The sequence below is a fragment of the Carassius carassius genome, chromosome 31 (assembly GCF_963082965.1).
Source record: "Carassius carassius chromosome 31, fCarCar2.1, whole genome shotgun sequence".
NCBI lineage: Eukaryota > Metazoa > Chordata > Actinopteri > Cypriniformes > Cyprinidae > Carassius > Carassius carassius.
Genome location: NC_081785.1, coordinates 13,523,904 through 13,544,436, shown reverse-complemented (window position 1 = coordinate 13,544,436; position 20,533 = coordinate 13,523,904). Strand labels below are relative to the sequence as shown.

The following is a 20,533-nucleotide window of genomic DNA, read 5'->3' as shown; positions in this document are numbered from 1 at the left end:
AGACCACCATTGAAAAAGCAAAATGGTATAGCTCTCTTACACACAATGCTCAACTGCTTGTAAACGTGCAACACATTTCTCCTAACATGCTACACAGAGAAAACATGCTAGTAAACGAGCAAACAAACTAATAATAATAATAAAACAGGAACAACAAATACATTCCTAACCAATAAATCCACCATTATTCACCAAAGTAAAAAAAAAAAAAAATACAAACACCAAATTTCAGGTAACCCAGAAAGGAGATCACGAAGAAAACCAAAAACAAAGGATTTCCACTGGACTATTATTGAAACTACAACAGGTTTTACCCTATGAATATGAACGTGGTAACCAAGGTTGACCCTGGACCGTACCAGAACTTCCTCATACTCCTGTTCCTCCTGATTGTCATCCTCATTCTCATCATCATCGTCATCTGGCTCTGGCAAGTCCTCTTCATCATCTAACTCGGCAAGCAGTGTATTAGCCCGACAGCTGTCCAGGAAGTCTGAGTGATAGAATATCATTGAAAATAATCAGCTTTAATATTGCAAAAAATAAATCAAGGAGATGAATTCAGAGAACAAGACTGATAATTAGCTTAGTAATAAGCACAAAAAACTAGTTTGCCAAAAACAAATCTGCTGACAAAAGGGTGTGTACTACAACAACAGCGGATGAGGGAAGAGAGAGAGTGATTAATAAATGTAACATGGCCTACCATAGAGCGAAAACTCAGCCTCCTGACCTGTGTCACTTTCACTAGATGTAGAAGTCAGGCTGGTCGTCAGCGTGTTACTTAGCAACTGGCCGACGGACAAACCTGTAGTTGCCGTGGCTACATTATTGCTGCTGGTTACTATGGAAGTGGACATTGTGACAGTTGAGGTGGTACCAGTGGTTGTAAGGTTAGGAAAGCTCTGCGCACCCATGAGAGGAGAAGCTGCAAACAAAACAAATCAAATCAATAAAAATGGTGGTTAGTCTCCAAAAATAACTAAATAAGCAGGTAACTGAAAACTGAGAGCTCGCTCTACAAACTAAACATGCTTCAAAAGGCTGCAATACGCAAATCATGGCAAAAATTTGAGTCATGTTAATATTCGCAGAACAGTTAAATAATCCAGAGCAGGATGTAACTCCATACTCCTCCAACAAAATGGTTGCGGTTACATAATGAGAAATAAGGTTCATAAAACATCTTGGAAAGGCCTGACAAGCAAATGAAATTTTATTAATGCAAATCTAGTCTAAGGCATAGCAAAGTAATGGTGGCAAAAGACAGGAAATACTACTATTTTCCTTTTTCTATTTCTCTACTAACATGTTTTAGAGTGCACTTCTAACTATAATTTTTCTGAGAACAGTGTGATTGGTAAATTAATTAGATCTTAAAACTCCTTAGACATTATTAGAATTAATTACTTTTTACTACCGTATTTTTCAGACAAGTCGCACCTGAGTATAAGTCGCATCAGTCCAAAAATACGTCATGATGAGGAAAATTTGCATTTATTTAGAACCAAGAGAAAACATTACCGTCTACAGCCGCGAGAGGGCGCTCTATGTTTTCAGTGTAGACTACAGGAGCACTGAGCAGCATAGAGCGCCCTCTCGCGGCTGTAGACAGTAATGTTTTCTCTTGGTTCATGTCAAATTAATTTTGATAAGTCGCACCTGACTATAAGTCGCAGGACCAGCCAAACTATGAAAAAAAGTGCGACTTATAGTCCGGAAAATACGGTAGTTATGCTAATTCTAAAATATTTTATTTTGGTAGAACCTCTGAAAAAATCCTTATTCAGTAAATGACAGATTACTTGGAGAGTAAATTCATTGGATAAAAAGATAATTCAACTTTTAAAACTTCAGAAATCCTGAAACTGGATTCTTTTCATTTTGACTATTGAAGTTACTTTTAAATTTGTAGAAACTAAAAGTGCCCATAGATTAAAACAGTTCTGAAGTCCAAAGTCTGAAGGTTGAGAACCACTGACCTAAACCTTATATTGGCTGTTAGAAAAATGGGGAGCTGAAGATACTCACTGGAAGTACTCATTACATTGCGTCCCAGTGTGTTAGTGTTGTTGTCACTGCTGCTTCGGCTCAGGTTCATGTTGTTGGTGGCATTGGTACGAGACATGTTAGGTGCTCTGCGAACAAACGACTCCATCAGGCTGGCCTCCCGAGAGGACAGGTTGGGGACACTGGCACTGGAGCTCATGGGCGCTCCAGCTGCCAAAAGTGAGCTGACAGACAGTCGTGCACTGGTAGCAGAGCACAAGGGCCTCTGGGATGCAACGTCCTTACTAGATGACTCTGAAACGTCTGGTGAGCTCACACTCACGATTCCCATAGAGATAGCCATTGACTCGTCTGACTGTCTTGAAGTGCCATCGGGTGCTGGTGTTTTACGTTCCCCACTTTCACTTCCAATGTCTGCAGTTAGTGTGCTGGTGCTGGAGGCAGAGCCAGCATCAGCTGTAGAAAGCACAACAATTGGTTCTTGGCCCTCCGCCCCCGAAGGCCCTCCTCCGATGCTTATTCCCTGCTCCAACAGGCTTTCGACTCTGCGCTCTGCTCGGGTGGAGCTGAGGCTTATATCGCTGCTGCTGGCCACGCTACACACCGAACTGCTACTACCCTTGCGGCTAGAGGAGCTGGCCCCTGCTGTGGAGGATGAGCCACCCTTGTCTGGACAGTTATTTTTCACCAGGCTGCTCCAGGACTGCGGCGTTCCTGCAACAGTGGATGAGACAGGTTTGGGTGACGGCGCTGACTCAGGGTCGTACCCTGGCGCAAGCTTGAGGTCAAACTTCCCTTCCGCACCCATACGATACGAGTTTGAGCCACCGGCATCCCAGGTGACATCAATCCAGCCTGGAAAGTGGGGGAGGGAGGGGGGATATGAACGGGTGAGACCCAGCAAGAGAGCAGAGAAAGACAGCAGCGAGTCAAAGACAACAGCTTTTGCTTGACACTGGACCAGAAATAACAGAATAAACCAAGATCATTGGATGAGGTCAATTAGATTTTTAGATCTCTACAAAATCTCTCTATTTCATATTCAATATACTTGCAATCATCTAAGAAGAAGCCCAAATCACTCTGGTCCAGGTGAAGCGGTGAGGTAGAAACATGAAGCACAGAAAATGACAAATAAAAATAAATAAAACAAGGCAGTAGAATTTTGCAAATGCCAAGCTACGAAGCCACTTGAGAAAAAGAACAGAAGAATCATTTTGGTCAGTGTCAATTACACTTGCAATGGAGTTCATTCGGAGCTGGCAAATTGTGACATCAACATGCACTTGACTTGACTGATGGAGACAGGTTAAAAATGCTGTTTTACACACGGAAACATGGCTTCCCAAAGAATCAATAGCAACAGAGTGAATGCTTAAAATAATACGAGTAGGACATCAAAAATGTTACCTGTTAAGTTGGGGGAGAGGGATAAAGCTTGTACTTCAAAATAGCAAACTAATAAAAACAAAAAAGTATGGAGTGACAGTTGCAGAGAGCAAAAAGTAGTAATCTAACACTTATCATTGAACTTCAGAGTGTGAAACAGATTTTCTTAGAAGCAAGAGGACAGCGTCAGATCAGTAAAGTAAACACAGGAAGAAAGATTGGTTTCAGATCAACCCAGCCATAGGTTGTTTTCTTTAACTACACTAAAGTATTTGTGAAGATACTTGAAAATAAGAAGGGCTGATCTGAAAGCAGCCCCTCTGAGGCATGCTGGGAAAACAAGTCCAATGTGATTTAACCTTTGTTCTGTTTTACTGTGTGCACGTCAGTAATGGGTAACTCCATCACCACCCCTCACTTGTGATGGATTTGCTGCAGAAAGCTCCTCAAAACATGCAAATGCACTTGATGTTCACAATTTGTTTCCCTTAAACATTGAAGTACCACTGAACTCCATTGTCGATTGGGCAGTAAAAAACTTTTCATGTAGTGGTCCGATGCAGTGACACCTTGAACACCGTTGTACAGAAATCTGCTATGGCATAAGCATTACACATTGTGCTGTCCTATACAAGCTATCAATGGTTGGATGCAAACACTAAGAAAACAAAAGTGACATTGGTCCTCACCATTATGAGCCTCTCCAGTCACAGTGCCCTCTCCAGCAGGATTGCCATCCTGGTCCCTCCATTTCCAGTCGATACCGCGTACCACCCGTGCCCCTGGTACAATGTACTTCATCACCTGAGAGCGAAAGAGCCGGCGCTGCCGTCTCAGGTTGGCCTCTGCCTCCTTCACTGCTTTACCTGACAATGCAGAACAATCCTCAACTGATTGCAAAAATGAGCAAAGACAAAGCACATTTAAATAGCATGCAATTAAGGAAGGTAATTTTATGTGATAGTGTAGACAAATTAAAATGACATGTTTGCTAAAAAGCTTCCTTTTAATGACTCATATGTTAGCCTGATCATTTCATTTACTTAATCCAACACTGTCGTGATGAGAGATGACTCTTCAAAGCTACTTCTATTACATCTCAGTCTCTGTTGCGGGTAAAATAATCATTATGCTGAAGGTGAGGTGCAATTCATATTTCTTCATTAAATAAAGTCATTTGAAAACCTTCTGTGGGACATAATTTTATAAACAGCATAAGTGAATCACCGCGCGTGCTCTCTCTTTCCCTCTCAAAATGCACAAACCACTTCAAATCATCACACAGGAATGTCACACATCAGTTGATACAGGAACTGTCACTTGCGCAATCGATTTTTATGACAGTAAATTCAAGAAAACTCACCCGGAGGGACTTCGCTTTATTCGCACACATGCTCCTTCAATACATTTTACAGTTCACGCACATCTATTTTATTTGTGATTGAATTGCTCACACTGTCGAGCCCTGTGTCTGTGAAATATCTGCGGCGTCTTTGAAGCACACATGGGAACGTCAGTGGGAGTAAACAGTTCTCATGCACACAGAACAAGCAGACATGAAACGTGTAGGGCGCGGGGAGATTTAACACTAGTTAATCGATCGTGAATGGTTTCATTATTTTGGGCGGATAAAAAAAAAAAAAAGTATAAGGATAGAAATAATGAAAGCAAAAATGTTTCTCCACATATGCCTGGGCAGCCCACCCAAGTAAAGTCTGTGTGGGAAGCTCTGGACTATTACTATAAATGTTTTAAATAGATCGGTATCGTGATTGTATCGGCAGATACTGCTTTCTGTGATCGACCTCAAAAATCCCATTCGGAGCATCCCTAGTTACATCACAACTTTAAAGCCAAACCCTGTGTATTGTGAAATAGTGTAGCACATTACAAAATGTTGAATGTTGCCATGTAGTGCCTTGGGAGCCAAATCTCAATAGAAAAATCAATGACGTTAGGTTACTGAAATCAGATCAATTACATGGCAAAGACTCATATCCTTACAACAAACAGCTTTCTGACTACGCATAAGTATTATAATTGGGTTACATTAAGACAGTGTAGTATTAGAAATGATTGGTACTTACCCAGCTGGTCCTCGCACACACCAATAACAGTGCCATAGATTTCTAGACCAGACAGGGAGAGGTAGTGCGTTTGTCCACTGGCATTTTTCCCCATCTGTTTAATACGAATGTGTCTCCAGCCCTGCTTCTCATCTTTGGATGGATCCAGAGGCCATGTGGCTGTTGACCTAAGGCAGTAATGAGTCATATTAGAAGGTGCACAAAAAAGACACATAAGCCTCTTAACACTGAGATTCCAGAAAATACACAGATAATGTGTCGCGTGATTTGTCCCAGGATCATTTGTTTTTGGTTCATCCACACTGCCAGCGATTTTCCTGAATTGTTCACACAGGCTTGTTCCAGGACTTATCCCGGCAATTTTCTGTAGGTCCTCAACCCGTGATCGTTACCGGGATCAATCCCCAGACATGTTTCCGCTCACACAGAAGGCACTCTGGCAATTTTTTAGCAAATTTCTGGGATCAACGCGCTGTGTGAAAGCGCTATGGTCAAGTCAAAGTAGGCAGAACACAATAACCGCACACTCCAAAATAATAGTTAAACACATACCCCGGCTCCATGAGGGAGCTGTCATCCACATGGGTGTAGAGAGTCATCCAGTTCTGACCATCTTTGGACACTTGAAATACCCAATTCCTGAGGGCGGACCGACCATATCCACGAGCGTGGCGAAGTGTGTATGCAGAGGGGATGACCCATAAACCAAGATCTATGGCAAACCATGCGTTTTTGTCATCGTTGGTGTGACAATTAAGGGCGGAGCTGTCTCTGCTCAGGATGTCTTCAAGTCGGCCGTAGGGCAAGTTTCTGCCCTCGGAGGAAGTCACCACCACTAATCCATAAGCTGCGGGGTTCACCCATTCATATGCGGTCCTGTGGTCAAACAGAAGTGGATTCTTTATGCACAGCGTTTTGTTTAAATGGGTCATGTTGGGGTTCGAAGTGTAAGAATAAACAAGTACAATTAAATCCTTTTAAATGATCATGCAAAAAAAAAGCACAAAGCAGCTCACTTCGCATTGGTGCCAATCCAGTACACGATTCCATTTTCATCAAAGTCATGCTGGTGCCTGAAGGTGAAGCTCTGACCCTCTCTGAGCTTCCTAACAAAGATGAATGATGACCTGTCAAAGTCATACCACTGCTTGGCCACCTGGGGAAAGGGATGAGACAAAGTTATGATCTTTTCTTTACTCTTCTGGAGTAAATATGGAATAATAGAAGAAATAAACACAAAAAAGCTTTCCTACCATTTTGAGTAGATACTGCTCCAGTGACTCAACAGAGGCCAGCGGCTCCATCTTTAGCATTCTACCAGTTCGGTCAATCAGGGCCGTTTCACCTGGAGCACGCTCCAAACGGAAGCGTAACCTCCTTGTCAGTATCTAATATGACAGAAAAAGATTTTAATGAAATATCACCATTAATAATGACCCTGTCACTGTTTCACATGCACCAAACTCAAAATATTAGACCAAACATGGATACTGACCTGTAAATTATACGTTGAGCCTGGAGTATCATACAAGTGGAGAGGTAGGCGCTCTATTGACTCCAACACTGCTATCAGTTTGCGGATTAAGGCAACTGCTGGTCGGCTAGAGGACAGAAACAATTTCCATGTAAGACAAACAGACTACAGAAAAACAAGTTCTCATATTGTGTTCAAATCAGACAAATAAGCTGCTAGCTGAGACCCAGAAATGTAGGTAAGATTATTTTTACATGCCGTATCTAGCTCAACTACCATTATGTGTAACAGAATTTAAACTTTACCTTTCGTCATCTTCATTTTCAGTAAATGCAGTCTTGAACACATCTATTCTTTCCATCAGAGGCTTACAATCATGTTTAACATCTAGCTCCACACTCTGTGAGGAAAACATGATTATTAAAAGGGTAATAAAAGCAGACATGTTTAAACCTAACAGTTAAATTGTTGACTCACATTGCTGAGGACAGTAAAAAGTGCTTGCACGAGGCCACTGCTGCACATTTCATATGGAGAAATGGTGTTTTCATCTTTAAGAACAACTATTAAATTCTCCAGAGCTGTTTTCATGAGGTCTCGCCATGTGTTTTCACCTTCAATGCACTGAAGAAACAAGAAGCAAACTCTCACTGTTATATTCTTTTTGACCTCAACTACATGGGACCTAAAATAAACTTGACAAAAGTATATTGTATGGGTAGATAAAGTTTTAAGCTTAATTCTACCTGTCTGTTAGTATGTAGCTCCCAAGCAGACTCTAGCTGTGTGGCGATGTTTCTCAGAGTGACCACCACACCTCTTGGCATACTCTCCACAGCCTTGAAGTGATCGTCATACAGATCTCTGGCCGTGGTTTTCACCTACAGAGGTGGAAAGAGAAAGTTAATGTCATGCAATACAATAAAATGTACTGGTGTTAGAAATATTTTTTTTTTTTTCATTAATACTTTTGTTCAGCAATGACATATTAAATTGATCAAAAGTGACAGTAAAGAAATGTAACCATTATATATATATATATTATATATATCTTTTTTTATCTTTCTATTTAAAGAATCCTGAAGTATTATGGTTTCCACAAATATGTATTATTAAACACTGATAAGAAATGTTTCTCGAGCAACAAATCAGCATATTAGAATGATTACTGAGAATCGTGTAACAATGACTCAAATATGAATGGTCACATCTGTCAGTCACGCTCTAAAGTAGTGATCCTCAAATCTGGCTCGCGAGATCCACTTTCCTGCAGAGTTTAGCTCCAACCCTAATCAAACAAACCTACCTGTGATTTTCTAATGATCCTGAAGACATTGATTAGCAAATTCAGGTGTGTTTGATTAGGGCTAGAGCTAAACTCTGCAGGAAAGTGGATCTCGCGAGCCAGATTTGAGGATCACTGCTTTAAAGGATAAAAAGAATGCTCCGTAATCCTACCCTTTGTTTAGTTTTTTCCAATTTGGATTTGAGCTTTCTTCCTCGCTTACCAGTCCAGCCAGTAACAAACTCGGACCCTGTGACAAACAAAGAATCCAATTACTGAGCAACTGAGGAAAGATACTGACAAACTGGATGCATTTAAACAAATATTCCAAACTTACCTAGAGAGGTTTCTGCAGTGAAAGAGTGCTTAGTGCCTCGGTTTGACTCAAACACAAAACCTGGCAGGTCCTCTTTCAGGATGGTGGCCTGCTGGCCATCTGAATTATGGATGGCAATCTCACCCTCTTTCAGACAAGTTAGAGACCAGTTTCCCACAGTGAGTTTGGTGGGGGCCTGTGTGGACAGGATGGGCTGGCTGCCTGTGACCGGTTTGACCTGACTTCTGGCACGCTGCAGCTTCTCAAGAAACTCACTTCTGCTCTCTATGGGAGTGAGGGAAAGAAAGCATCTGCTACTATAGTTCCCAGGAGCCATCCTGTTCGATTTAATTGATGCAAAGATAGCTCTGTTCTTTCATTGATTGACCAGATTATTTGCAGGAAACCTACCTGAGCTGTCAGAGCCGCCCTCTGGGCTTCCGCTGGAGTACATGGTGGCCAGTTTACCATCAAGGATGAAGCGGAACCAACCATTGCTGCCATTGGAAAGCTCCAAAGCAGCTGCATCACTCCAGATATAGAGACAGTCCCTGCCTCTGATGATGGACCAGTCTCTCCAGTGGTAAGGCTTCCCCTGCTGGATCTCTTTGGCATCCTCTTGTGGTTCATCATCCTGGAAAATAGGACAGACTCATTTATTTCAGAGCAAATTCTGATTAGTTCCAAGAAAAAGCTGTTTATTCATCAACACAGATTTTTTAGATGCACAAAGTAAAAAAACTCAACGACAATAAAGCATCAAATCTGGAATGAGTTGAGTCTGACCTTCTCAGGCTTGGCCTCTTCCTCATTTTCATCATCAGATGTGGGTCCTGCCAGAGTGGACACCTTATTAATGACCCCCAGCCTGGCCAGCTGATCTAAGAACACGTCACCTCCCTTATCCACTAGATCCCTAATGATCTGAAGTGCCAGCAGGTGACCATCATCATCATCCTGTGAAAAAGGGAGTAGAAAGGTCAATAAGCCTTAACTTCAAACCTATTCATTTTCAGAAAAGATCATCAGGAGGGGAAAGACCAAATCATCCAACCTCGTGATCCAGCACGGTTGCAGTGATCTCCACAAGTACAGTGGGCAAGTTGTGTCCAGCATCAGAGTCACACACTTCCTTAAGTAGAACTTCAGAACTGTAGTGCACCATTTTTCTGATCAGAGCTAAACTAGCTTTCCTGTGAAAGAGATTATACAAAAACTATCAATGAAAGGAAAGCACTGATGTCCTGACATTTGGAAACAAAATACAAAAATGTTACTATACTGATTTTCTTTCTGAAATGGTTTGGCACTGATGGTCCTCTAGAGCCCCTCACCTTATTGAAGGCAGCATGGTTTGCTGAAAGGTCTGTGCAAATACTGGAAGCAGCCTTTTCAGGTAGATGGGTGCCATCTCAGGGTCACCTTTCGGCTCACTGCCCTCTTCCTCTTCTTTATTAACATCCTTCTTTTTCTTGTCATCCCCCTTATTGACAGGACACATCCAGTCTCCTATATCAAACACCACAAGAAACACTTTATTTTCAAAATCTCACAAATCCCCTTGAATTCACCATTACAAAACTAATGGTGAGCAACTGCATTAAAGCACATGGTTGTTATTTCTAGGCCATGTACTGATAGCACAATATAGCCTCACTTTTGACATTTAATGAATAATAAGCCAATCCCACAAAGCACATTTTAGTTCAATCTTCTGAAACTTTTACTTTCAAAAGAAGAAGGAGAAATAATATTGTCATGAAGTAGAGATGAAAGCTGATGGACTCACCAGGAGACTGGAGAATTGCTACAACCTCACTGTGTCCCCTCTCTCTAGCTTTGTCTAATGGTGTCTTCCCATCTTCATCTCTCAGGTCAGGGTTGGCCCCATGGCGCAGTAAAGTCTATTGGGAAAACATGTGCCATAAAATAAATAGAATACATTAAAAACATGTATAATAAAAATGTATAATAACTATAGAAAGAGTCAGTTACATGACAAACACTTTACCTTGGCTACTTGTGGCCTGCCAAAACAGGCAGCATAGTGCAGAGAGGATGACCTCTGGCCTCTATTGACATCAGCACCTCTCTCGCAGAGGAACTCCACCTTAAGCAGGCCAGAATACAGTCTGAGTGCTTGCAATCCTTAAACAATGTTAATCTGTTGCACTGAGCCCATTCTGACCCCATTATTACAACTAACGTGAGCAAATACCAGACACATAGGGTCAAGAAAACAGCTTGTATTAGTTTTCATTATGCATGGCATTTGTAACACTGCTGCTGGTGGCGCCAAAATTACAGTCTTGTACATTTAGTTGTGTCTTCTCCACATAAAATGCTGTCTTAAATTCACTGTGTAACCTTTATTCACAAGTATGCTGTTCGTTTGCTCATGCTGTTTCACTGTGCCTGAAGGCAATTTCTTGCATCATGTGCACTGAAAAACTAATTCAACATTCCACATATTTAAAAAAAATAAATAAGTAAAAGATTCTTACCATCTCTTGTGTTCCAAAAGCAGATGCCCAGTTCAAGAGAGTCTGTCCTACATCATCCATGAAATTTACTTCAAATGCTTAGAAGGAAATAAAAATTAACAGTACATGTTAGTTAAGATGTGACATCAAAGTGACAATAGCCCTCAAACCCACTCCACAAATGATCTTGCATGCACTACTTGAACACTTACCACCGGTGTCAATGGCATCAATGAGAGCATCTGTGTCTTTGCTGCGTATGCAGTCAATAAGCTGTCGGTGAGAGCGCTCCCCGGAGCTGTCAAGACGCCGCAGACCAGGGATACGGCCAGTAGAACCAGCTGTAGATTTGGGCAAAGCCTTGCGTCCCTCAAAGAGCAGCACCAGCAGTAGGTCCACCAGACGCATGGTGTCCAGCACACAGCGCTCATCCCCCTGCAGAGCACTCTCCATAGAGTCAGGCAGCTCTGAGCGCAGAAGATCCTGGAGGAGGAGGCAACACAAATGTTTATGAAAAGAAACCAGTGGAAACTGTGATTTTAATACACATCCTCTTGCAGTGATGTCATTAAAAAGAAAAAAAAAATAAGGAAACACACAGTACTCGTGACATTTAGCAAATGGCAAGTATATTTCTGTGAATATACATCTTACATGTGTGACAAGTGGTGAGCCTCTGCAGAGTGTGGACAGAAGGCTGACAATGGTGGACACTTGGTTGCTCAGTTTAGAGTCCGCAGCAGATGGAGCGGCTCCACTAGAGGTCCTGCCAGGCTTACAGGTGGAGGACGGTCCAGATGTCGTCCCTCCTGCCGCAGCCATACGGGACAGCAGCTCTTCTGTCAGTCCATGCTTAGCTAATGGGGCTGGATCAACTCCTCGCCGCGTGAACCGGTCCGCCAGTGAAGCGAAGCAACGCAGAGCTCCATCAGACACCTGTGCATGACACCAGAACAATAATCACCATTAATTTGACAATGCCTTTATTTGTAGTTTTACCAACAAAGTCAGTCTTTTACAACTACCAAAAAGAAACAGATCTACACATGAAAGTATAAACCTGATTTTGTTTTTCTATTAACCAATAGTTACTTACACTACAATTTAAAAGTTTAGGTTCAGTAAAAACAGAAAAAAATGAAAATGAACACTTTCATTCAGCAACAATGCATTGAATCAATCAAAAGTGACAAAGACTTATGTTTCAAAATATTTATATTTCAAACAAATGCTAATCTTTTGAACTTTCTATTCAAAGAATGACTTGTGGAGAATCATGAGACACTGGCTACGTTTACATGCAACCAGATAATCCATTCGTAATTGGATTGATGGCTCAATTAGACTGAAAATCCTTTATGTAAACACTTTAATCGATCTGACTGAGCTTGATCAGAATGAAATTTCGATCAGATTGAAGGGGGTGGTTTATTCCTTTTCTAATACGATTGAGAGTGCATGTAAACACTCGATCGGATTGAACCATGAAACTGAAAGTACTGCGCATGTGCAATGACTCAGAAATAGCATAATGCCATATGACACGCGGAACAAATGGCTCTTCCTTTTGAATAAAGTGTTGTATAAATGCGTGTTCTGTCATTATAAAACTCCTTTCACTCGGCAACTGTGAAGTGGAGCAGGACTACCTCCAACCAGTCTTTGTTTTGGATTCTCATCCACAGGCAACCTGTTTTGGGCACGTGGAAAGGCATTTTTACTGCGTGATAAATATGAGAAGCATGACACTGCGGTTTATATGTACAGTCTTGGCCAAAAGTTTTGAGAATTACATAAATATTGGAAATTGGAAAAGTTGCTGCTTAAGTTTTTATAATAGCAATTTGCAAATACTCCAGAATGTTATGAAGAGTGATCAGATGAATTGCATAGTCCTTCTTTGCCATGAAAATTAACTTGATCCCAAAAAAACCTTTCCACTGCATTTCATTGCTGTCATTAAAGGACCTGCTGAGATCATTTCAGTAATCGTCTTGTTAACTCAGGTGAGAATGTTGACGAGCACAAGGCTGGAGATCATTATGTCAGGCTGATTGGGTTAGAATGGCAGACTTGACATGTTAAAAGGAGGGTGATGCTTGAAATCATTGTTCTTTCACTGTTAACCATGGTGACCTGCAAAGAAACGCGTGCAGCCATCATTGCGTTAAATAAAAATGGCTTCACAGGCAAGGATATTGTGGCTACTAAGATTGCACCTAAATCAACAATTTATAGGATCATCAAGAACTTCAAGGAAAGAGGTTCAATTCTTGTAAAGAAGGCTTTCAGGGCGTCCAAGAAAGTCCAGCAAGCGCCAGGATCGTCTCCTAAAGAGGATTCAGCTGCGGGATCGGAGTGCCACCAGTGCAGAGCTTGCTCAGGAATGGCAGCAGGCAGGTGTGAGCGCATCTGCACGCACAGTGAGGCCAAGACTTTTGGAAGATGGCCTGGTGTCAAGAAGGGCAGCAAAGAAGCCACTTCTCTCCAAAAAAAACATCAGGGACAGATTGATCTTCTGCAGAAAGTATAGTGAATGGACTGCTGAGGACTGGGGCAAAGTCATATTCTCCGATGAAGCCCCTTTCCGATTGTTTGGGGCATCTGGAAAAAGGCTTGTCCGAAGAAGAAAAGGTGAGCGCTACCATCAGTCCTGTGTCATGCCAACAGTAAAGCATCCTGACACCATTCATGTGTGGGGTTGCTTCTCATCCAAGGGAGTGGGCTCACTCACAATTCTGCCCAAAAACACAGCCATGAATAAAGAATGGTACCAAAACACCCTCCAACAGCAACTTCTTCCAACAATCCAACAACAGTTTGGTGAAGAACAATGCATTTTCCAGCACGATGGAGCACCGTGCCATAAGGCAAAAGTGATAACTAAGTGGCTCGGGGTCCTGAATGTTGAAATTTTGGGTCCATGGCCTGGAAACTCCCCAGATCTTAATCCCATTGAGAACTTGTGGTCAATCCCTAAAGAGGCGGGTGGACAAACAAAAACCCAGTAATTCTTACAAACTCCATGGGTTGAATGGGTTGCTATCAGTCAGGATTTGGTCCAGAGGTTGATTGAGAGCATGCCCAGTCGAATTGCAGAGGTCCTGAAAAAGAAGGGTCAACACTGCAAATACTGACTCTTTGCATAAATGTCATGTAATTGTCGATAAAAGCCTTTGAAAAGTATGAAGTGCTTGTAATTATATTTCAGTACGTCACAGAAACAACTGAAACAAAGATCTAAAAGCAGTTTAGCAGCAAACTTTTTGAAAACTAATATTTATGTAATTCTCAAAACTTTTGGCCACAACTGTATATTATTTATCAATAAATGCCCATAAATAGATAAATATTAATTCTGCTGTTAAAAACAAATAAAGAAACCATGTAGGAGAGTGGTTATTTTGTGCGAATGGTGAGAAACTCTTTATTTGTGAAGTGTGCGCGTGTAAAAAAAAAAAAAAATCAGATTTGAAGCTTATGACTTACATCAACTCGATCACTTTATTTAGCGTTCATGTAAACACTACATTCAGATTCATCAATCGGAATGAATTCAGTCCGACTGAACCAAAAATTGTGTATGTTAAAGTAGCCAATGCCACCACACAGGCCTATGGTGAGCAACTACCAGTCAATGACTAAGATACAGGCAAGCCTACAGGTCTGCATAGTAGGGCTGTCAACGAAAATTCTAAATTCGAATAGTTTTTAAAAAACGAATTTCGAAGGTGAAAATTTTTGAATTAAAAAAAAGTGGAAAAAACGCCCGCGGTAGTAGAGGCGTGGCTGTCTGCTTTGCGAGTGGGCGCGCTAGCGCGCCTGAGGGTTCAGGGACAGGTCACAGGAGTCGCACTGTCTGGCACAGCATCACTGCTGAAAGTTGACGCGTCTTCATGGAAGATGACAGCAAGTGCAGAGCCCAACTCGACCGCAGCAGAGAAAGCGAGGTAAAATTGTTGACCCGTGAGATAAAGCTGTATGCAAGCTATTCAAGATACAGTTAGCATACCATTCAACCATGAGGTCACATCTCAAAAATGTGCACCCAAATGAGCATGGCATAATGTGTGGAACTCCAGCTAAACAGTCACGTCTTGACACTTAATGTTACTTTGCATCGCCCGCCACAAGCTCTTTGTCTGCAACACGACAAAGAGGCCATAACGGATAAATTAATTTCGTTCATTTGTAAGGACATGAGAACCATCAGTGTCGTGGATGGGGCAGGCTTCGGGGAGTTCTGTCAAGCAATGGATCCGAGGTTTGATTATTTATCGTTTCATGTCAAGGAAAAGTTCCATGTTTACCACAGCACAGCTCGCTCGGAGCATTCAATGCCAGTTCTATATGCTGTAAAACTTCAATTAATATTAATAATATTTGTTTCAATCACTGAATGAAGCCTTCTATATTTGGGACAGAATTCGCGACCTTAAATTGCTTGCACAAAACTCTTGATCAGCACTGAAAAAATTGTTTGTTCATTTAAACCCTTATGCGCAGAGTGGGTGAGAGAGCGTGAGGTCTGCAGTATTGGCCATTAATTGATTTCCTTGTTTTTGTGTAGGTAATACGTTGTCAAATATGTTTAAACTTAAATAGACTACCTATACAAGTAGTTATGTCTCTTTGTATTATTTTGTCCTGTTATTGATGTAATGCGCGTCATTGACAACATGCGCCACCAGATGTTCGAATCTTCGTGTTTTTTTTTTTAGGGAATATTCTAACGTCATTTTTGAGCAATTTTGACAGCCCTACTGCATAGATCTTTGCAACACTGATAAGGTAGCTGAGAGCATGAGCTAGTGGGGGGGAAATATGGCCAAAATATTATTCCAGGTAGGAGTCATTTTATTTCACAATAACAATTTATATAATGATATAGTCATTTTTGTTATTAATAATAACAGATGCAAGTAACAAACAAAAGGACTAATACAATAAAACAAAGACACAAATGAAATAAACAGTGTGTTTAGGTACAGTAAGTCTATTTAACAGTAGCATTCAAGATGATACAGTAATTGAATAAAGTAATAAAAATTTAAAAGTAAAACACAGTACAGTCTTCACTGTATGAATGAAACATTCAAACATTTATCCTTATTAAAGCTAGTAAAGTTAGTCAAGATTAGTGAGTAATTCCCTTTTTTCTTGATTAACATTGTAGAGATAGACAGCAGCAGGAATATTAGTCTGCTATCACTTTTAAGAGCTGCACGCACCCAATTTATAGATACACACAGGTTTTCTTTCTCAGCTGTTTATGTTCATTTCAGTCAAAAACCAAGATGGTCATTTTCATTGTGTGTATTTAACCGCTGAAGCGCAGTAACTGCTGTAAGAGATCTGAATTCGTGATCGCATGCTGGACTTTTGTGCATGCATTTCAGGTGTGTGATAGCACTTTTCAAGGTTTATTGCACTTAATTCTTAACATCAAGCATGTCCCGCACTTTATTTTCTCATTGCACAAGTTTCTTTTTCACTCCTAAAATGTTGATAACTTTAAGAAGTGCTTTGCAGATATATACAGTTTGGCACGGCCAGTGTTCATGCAGGGAGCTCAAGCAGTTCCATTCATCACACAAAAAAAGCTAGGAAGCCTTACAACGCTCAAGTTTTAAGGTGAACTATCCCTTGAAGTGTTACTCATGCACTTACCTGGTGGTCTTCATGTTTCAGCAGACTAGAGAGGGACTCCACGCATGTCTCTAGAGAAGAGTCTTGTGGCTCCATCTTACTACAGAGACGAGAAACTACTGCCATGGCAGAGTGCAATGTGTCCTTGTGCACAAGATGACCGCTGTCCCTTATGAAGCTCAGCACACAGTTCAGTCCACCCGCTCCAAATACAGCTCCAGACTCCCGTGTGCAGATTAGCTCTAGAACCTGGTGACACAAGACAGTATGACCATCATGCAAAGGAATTTACAGTTCAAAAACAGCAATGGAAAAATTGACTAGAAAAAAAAAGTCTTAAAGTCAAGGCAGTCATATATCAATTTACCTTTACACATTGTTCAGCCAGATCTCTACTGGTTCTGTTGTTGAGCTCTACCACCACTAGCCGGTTACATAGGGCTTTGATGGCTCCATCAACTCCCACAATCCTGCGGGTGCATTCAGCAGACACATCCAGGTAGTAGGTGATGGCCCTGGCTGTCACTTCCAGTACATTATCTGGTGCGCTCTCATCCAGGAAGATCTTACACAGAGCTGGGAGAAATGTCCGTGGAGGACACCTGCGGTGACAAGACAGCACTGTCAGAGTGAAATGAAGGCTTATTAGGTCTGCACAATATGGAGGGACAATGCTGATACAAGATTAATTTGTTAGATAATACAACAGTCATACATGATGCAATAAACCTAAAATGTGTCAAATCAATTTCTATTATTATTTAAAGCCAGAAAATAATGAAATCCAATGCATGTCTCCTGTTCTTCCTAGGTAAACAAAACATTACTCCAACCTCTCAAAATGAACAGTATATCTTTAACTCATGTGACATGCTGTAAAACGTATTAACCTTACTGTAAATATAAACTTTATATTTAAATATAACAGTTATGAATAGCTCTACTGTCACGGTCAAAAGCAATAAAACCTTCAGCCAACCAGAACTGGCACCTCGTCAGTATACAGACTTACGTTTCAAAGCAGCGGTCAACATTGTCTGACATGAGCAACAGCATGCAGAGCTGCTCCAGGGCGATGAGCTGCATATCTCTCTCATCACCCTGTCCCATCTGCAGCCACTCCAGCAATGTGTCTGGGTCCACGTCTGCCATGATGCCCCACTACCCAACACCCAGCAACCCTGCTAGCAGCAGGAGAGAAATGAACAGGGGCAGTCACTGGTCCTCTTGTTGGCTCATCAAGTCTTCACCTTCATGAGAAAAAGGATCAAAATATGAGCATGGAAATGACATCGGGTATACAACAGAAGACAAAAACGTCACACAAAATCCTCTGCAATGTTGCCATGGGCTTTGACTTCCAACTTCTCCTACTTGTTTTGGTATGTATCTTTTGGCACTGATCTGAAAACACTACTCTTAAATAACAGAAGGAAAACTCTTGAGTAATAATGAAATGGGTGGAGCAGATGACTCCTTGAAGATGCATGAACTTAGTAAAGCAGACTATAAACATGATGAATTGCTGCCTGTAATCAAAGCACTGAAAGAAATCGCTGTGATTAGCTGATAAGTAAGCTTGGCCAACAACAGTTCGGCATGATGAATAGTTCATCAGTGACTCACCCTGTATGGCACGAACAGCCTAGCTTTTCAGAGACACAGTACGGAACACAAACTGAGAAATCACTATGCTTTTATTGTTCTGACAAAAAAAAAAAAAACATTAAAGAAAAAGCAGCACTACTTTCTTGAGACAGACAAGCTGAGTCAATCATGAGGATAAATTCATTAGAATGGGAGATTTGTGTGAAATAGCAGAAATCTGTTCTTTACTGCTCAGGTGATCCACCACCTTCTTAGAGACTAACAGAGAGATCCACTTATCAACAGATTAAATGACTAACTTGATTCAGGAAGAATGTTCTGTTGAACTTGACAATCAAAGCAACTGTTGGATTTACTGGATGGAGAGGAGAAAAAAACATCACACACACACAAGCACCATGTCACTTCGCTACTGTAAAACAAGTTTAAATATGCATGTTCTGTGATTAATCAAACCTGAAACCTTTTTGGTTTTGTGACCTGTTTTTAGCAGTGACACTGGACCATTGTGAACCACACAATAGATTCAATATACTAAACTTCTGAAAACAAGTTCTGAAGTCACAGCCCTGGGTTACATTCTCTCTTGGAAAGACAACTCAGAAAGTTTCCTATAATTATAATACCTTCAAATGAATTGGATGCGTTTATTTCAAGGCTATTAGCCCATCAATCCAGTAATAACACACAATTTTATCTTCATATAGTTATTATTATGATCTTGATTGTATACTGTATCATACTTGATACATTAATTTCTAAGGCCTATCAAATATCAACATGACGAAAACTTTGCTGAAAAATATTTATAGAACCTACTACATGCCTTCTGGCCACTCATCAGTAGTTCATACTTTTTTTAGTTAAAAATAACAATAAAAATTCCTAAATCTTCAGTTCATGGTACACAGGTTTTTTTGTTACAAAATCTAATTATTTTTATAAAGCAAACATAAGTCATTTTTATATTGTTATTAAGATTTAAAAATTAAATATTTACTGGACTGGAGCAATACATATTCTCATATTTTAATCACGTTAAAAAAATATCAAATATGATACATCTTAGGGATGGACGATTAATCGAAAAATAATCAAAACCGAAATTCATAACCTCTAACCGACATAATTTTCCCATGTCGGTTATTTCGTTTTTTTTTTAATCCTGTTAACACTTCCCCCTTAAAAGAATACTAGTGAGTTTGTAGCCACATGACTCTGCCCCGTCCAGTCAATGGCATAAAAGCAAAGCGGTGTGAGCGGTGAGCCTTGCGTCTTCACTAAACTTTGTCAATTGTATTTGATTTATGGTTTGGACATTTAAGCGATTAGATGAACGGATGTGTATTCTTATATCGAGCTACCATTTCGCGCAGCTGCATTGTGGCACGAACACTCATATAAACAGTAGCTATGAAGATCGCGCGCACAGAGGAACACAGAAAGTAATTGTCAGTGCTGTCCTGTGATTTATCACTAAAGTAGCTTAGAATCTCAAAACTTATTATAGCATGTTTGTGTGCAGCGCACATGAAGCACAAGCGCGTGCACAGAGAGTAGCGGTCGCCGGTGTAGCATAATCTGATAGGTAGCATTATTTGTCAGAACACCGGTCGCGCTGCGGGTTCCCGGTTTGTGTCCGTTCTCGGACTGTTCTATGTATTTTAACTGTAGAAAAGGTTGTTCCGAGTCGAAACTACGATACAGAAAACTAACGTTACATCAGTATATCATCATAAACACAGCCGTTTTTGTCTTACGTGAACATAAACAGAGGAGAAAGAAAACACAAATGTGCAGTATTTTTTTTTAAAGATTAATAACTTAATCTTTATTTTATTTATAAAAAGAAAACTATGCAGTGTTTTTAAAGTTTTAATTACAGTTTCTGTACCTGAAATTTAGTTTAGTTGTATTTATTTATTTATGATATTGCTAATTGATTTGTTTGTTCCTTTCTTATTACTGACATATCATATTACTTGTCTTTAACACTTTAATATTTGAAATTTATATAAATCTAGTTGTTTTTGCTATGGTATTTTTTTTTTTAATCGCAGGCAAAATTCCTCTTGCAGAGTTTTTTAGGCTGCTGATTTTTGCTCATGTTATTCAGCTGCAACAGAATGCTTTGTAAAAATGTTTGACATCTAAATGTTTGACTTAATTTTTTTATATTGGATTTATCTTATTGGAATCGAAACTAGGAATCGATAAGAATCGGTATCGATA

General features: G+C 40.5%; 1 protein-coding gene across 7 annotated transcripts in view; it reads right to left on the bottom strand.

The window, feature by feature from the left end:
* LOC132111593 (E3 ubiquitin-protein ligase HECTD1-like) overlaps positions 1 to 20,533 on the bottom strand; it is a 32,097-nt gene that overhangs the window by 9,802 nt on the left and 1,762 nt on the right. For 3 of the 7 annotated variants that reach the window (XM_059519033.1, XM_059519032.1, XM_059519036.1), the window contains exons 2-27: positions 17,706 to 17,943; positions 17,061 to 17,295; positions 16,715 to 16,942; positions 11,699 to 11,980; positions 11,257 to 11,527; positions 11,066 to 11,142; positions 10,573 to 10,671; positions 10,351 to 10,465; positions 9,896 to 10,070; positions 9,616 to 9,754; positions 9,348 to 9,518; positions 8,973 to 9,195; positions 8,583 to 8,846; positions 8,419 to 8,495; positions 7,707 to 7,841; positions 7,438 to 7,584; positions 7,266 to 7,360; positions 6,982 to 7,087; positions 6,740 to 6,874; positions 6,503 to 6,642; positions 6,039 to 6,362; positions 5,487 to 5,653; positions 4,089 to 4,265; positions 2,032 to 2,865; positions 707 to 928; positions 360 to 493 (exon numbers count right to left, since the gene is read on the bottom strand). In XM_059519033.1, the coding sequence (XP_059375016.1) occupies positions 360 to 493; positions 707 to 928; positions 2,032 to 2,865; positions 4,089 to 4,265; positions 5,487 to 5,653; positions 6,039 to 6,362; positions 6,503 to 6,642; positions 6,740 to 6,874; positions 6,982 to 7,087; positions 7,266 to 7,360; positions 7,438 to 7,584; positions 7,707 to 7,841; positions 8,419 to 8,495; positions 8,583 to 8,846; positions 8,973 to 9,195; positions 9,348 to 9,518; positions 9,616 to 9,754; positions 9,896 to 10,070; positions 10,351 to 10,465; positions 10,573 to 10,671; positions 11,066 to 11,142; positions 11,257 to 11,527; positions 11,699 to 11,980; positions 16,715 to 16,942; positions 17,061 to 17,295; positions 17,706 to 17,845 (5,112 nt within the window). In that variant the 5' untranslated portion in view covers positions 17,846 to 17,943. Of the gene's footprint in view, positions 1 to 314; positions 494 to 706; positions 929 to 2,031; positions 2,866 to 4,088; positions 4,266 to 5,486; positions 5,654 to 6,038; positions 6,363 to 6,502; positions 6,643 to 6,739; positions 6,875 to 6,981; positions 7,088 to 7,265; positions 7,361 to 7,437; positions 7,585 to 7,706; positions 7,842 to 8,418; positions 8,496 to 8,582; positions 8,847 to 8,972; positions 9,196 to 9,347; positions 9,519 to 9,615; positions 9,755 to 9,895; positions 10,071 to 10,350; positions 10,466 to 10,572; positions 10,672 to 11,065; positions 11,143 to 11,256; positions 11,528 to 11,698; positions 11,981 to 16,714; positions 16,943 to 17,060; positions 17,296 to 17,705; positions 17,944 to 18,600; positions 18,657 to 20,533 lie in introns of all 7 variants that reach the window. The other 4 variants (XM_059519029.1, XM_059519035.1, XM_059519031.1 and 1 more) reach the window with 3 other exon arrangements.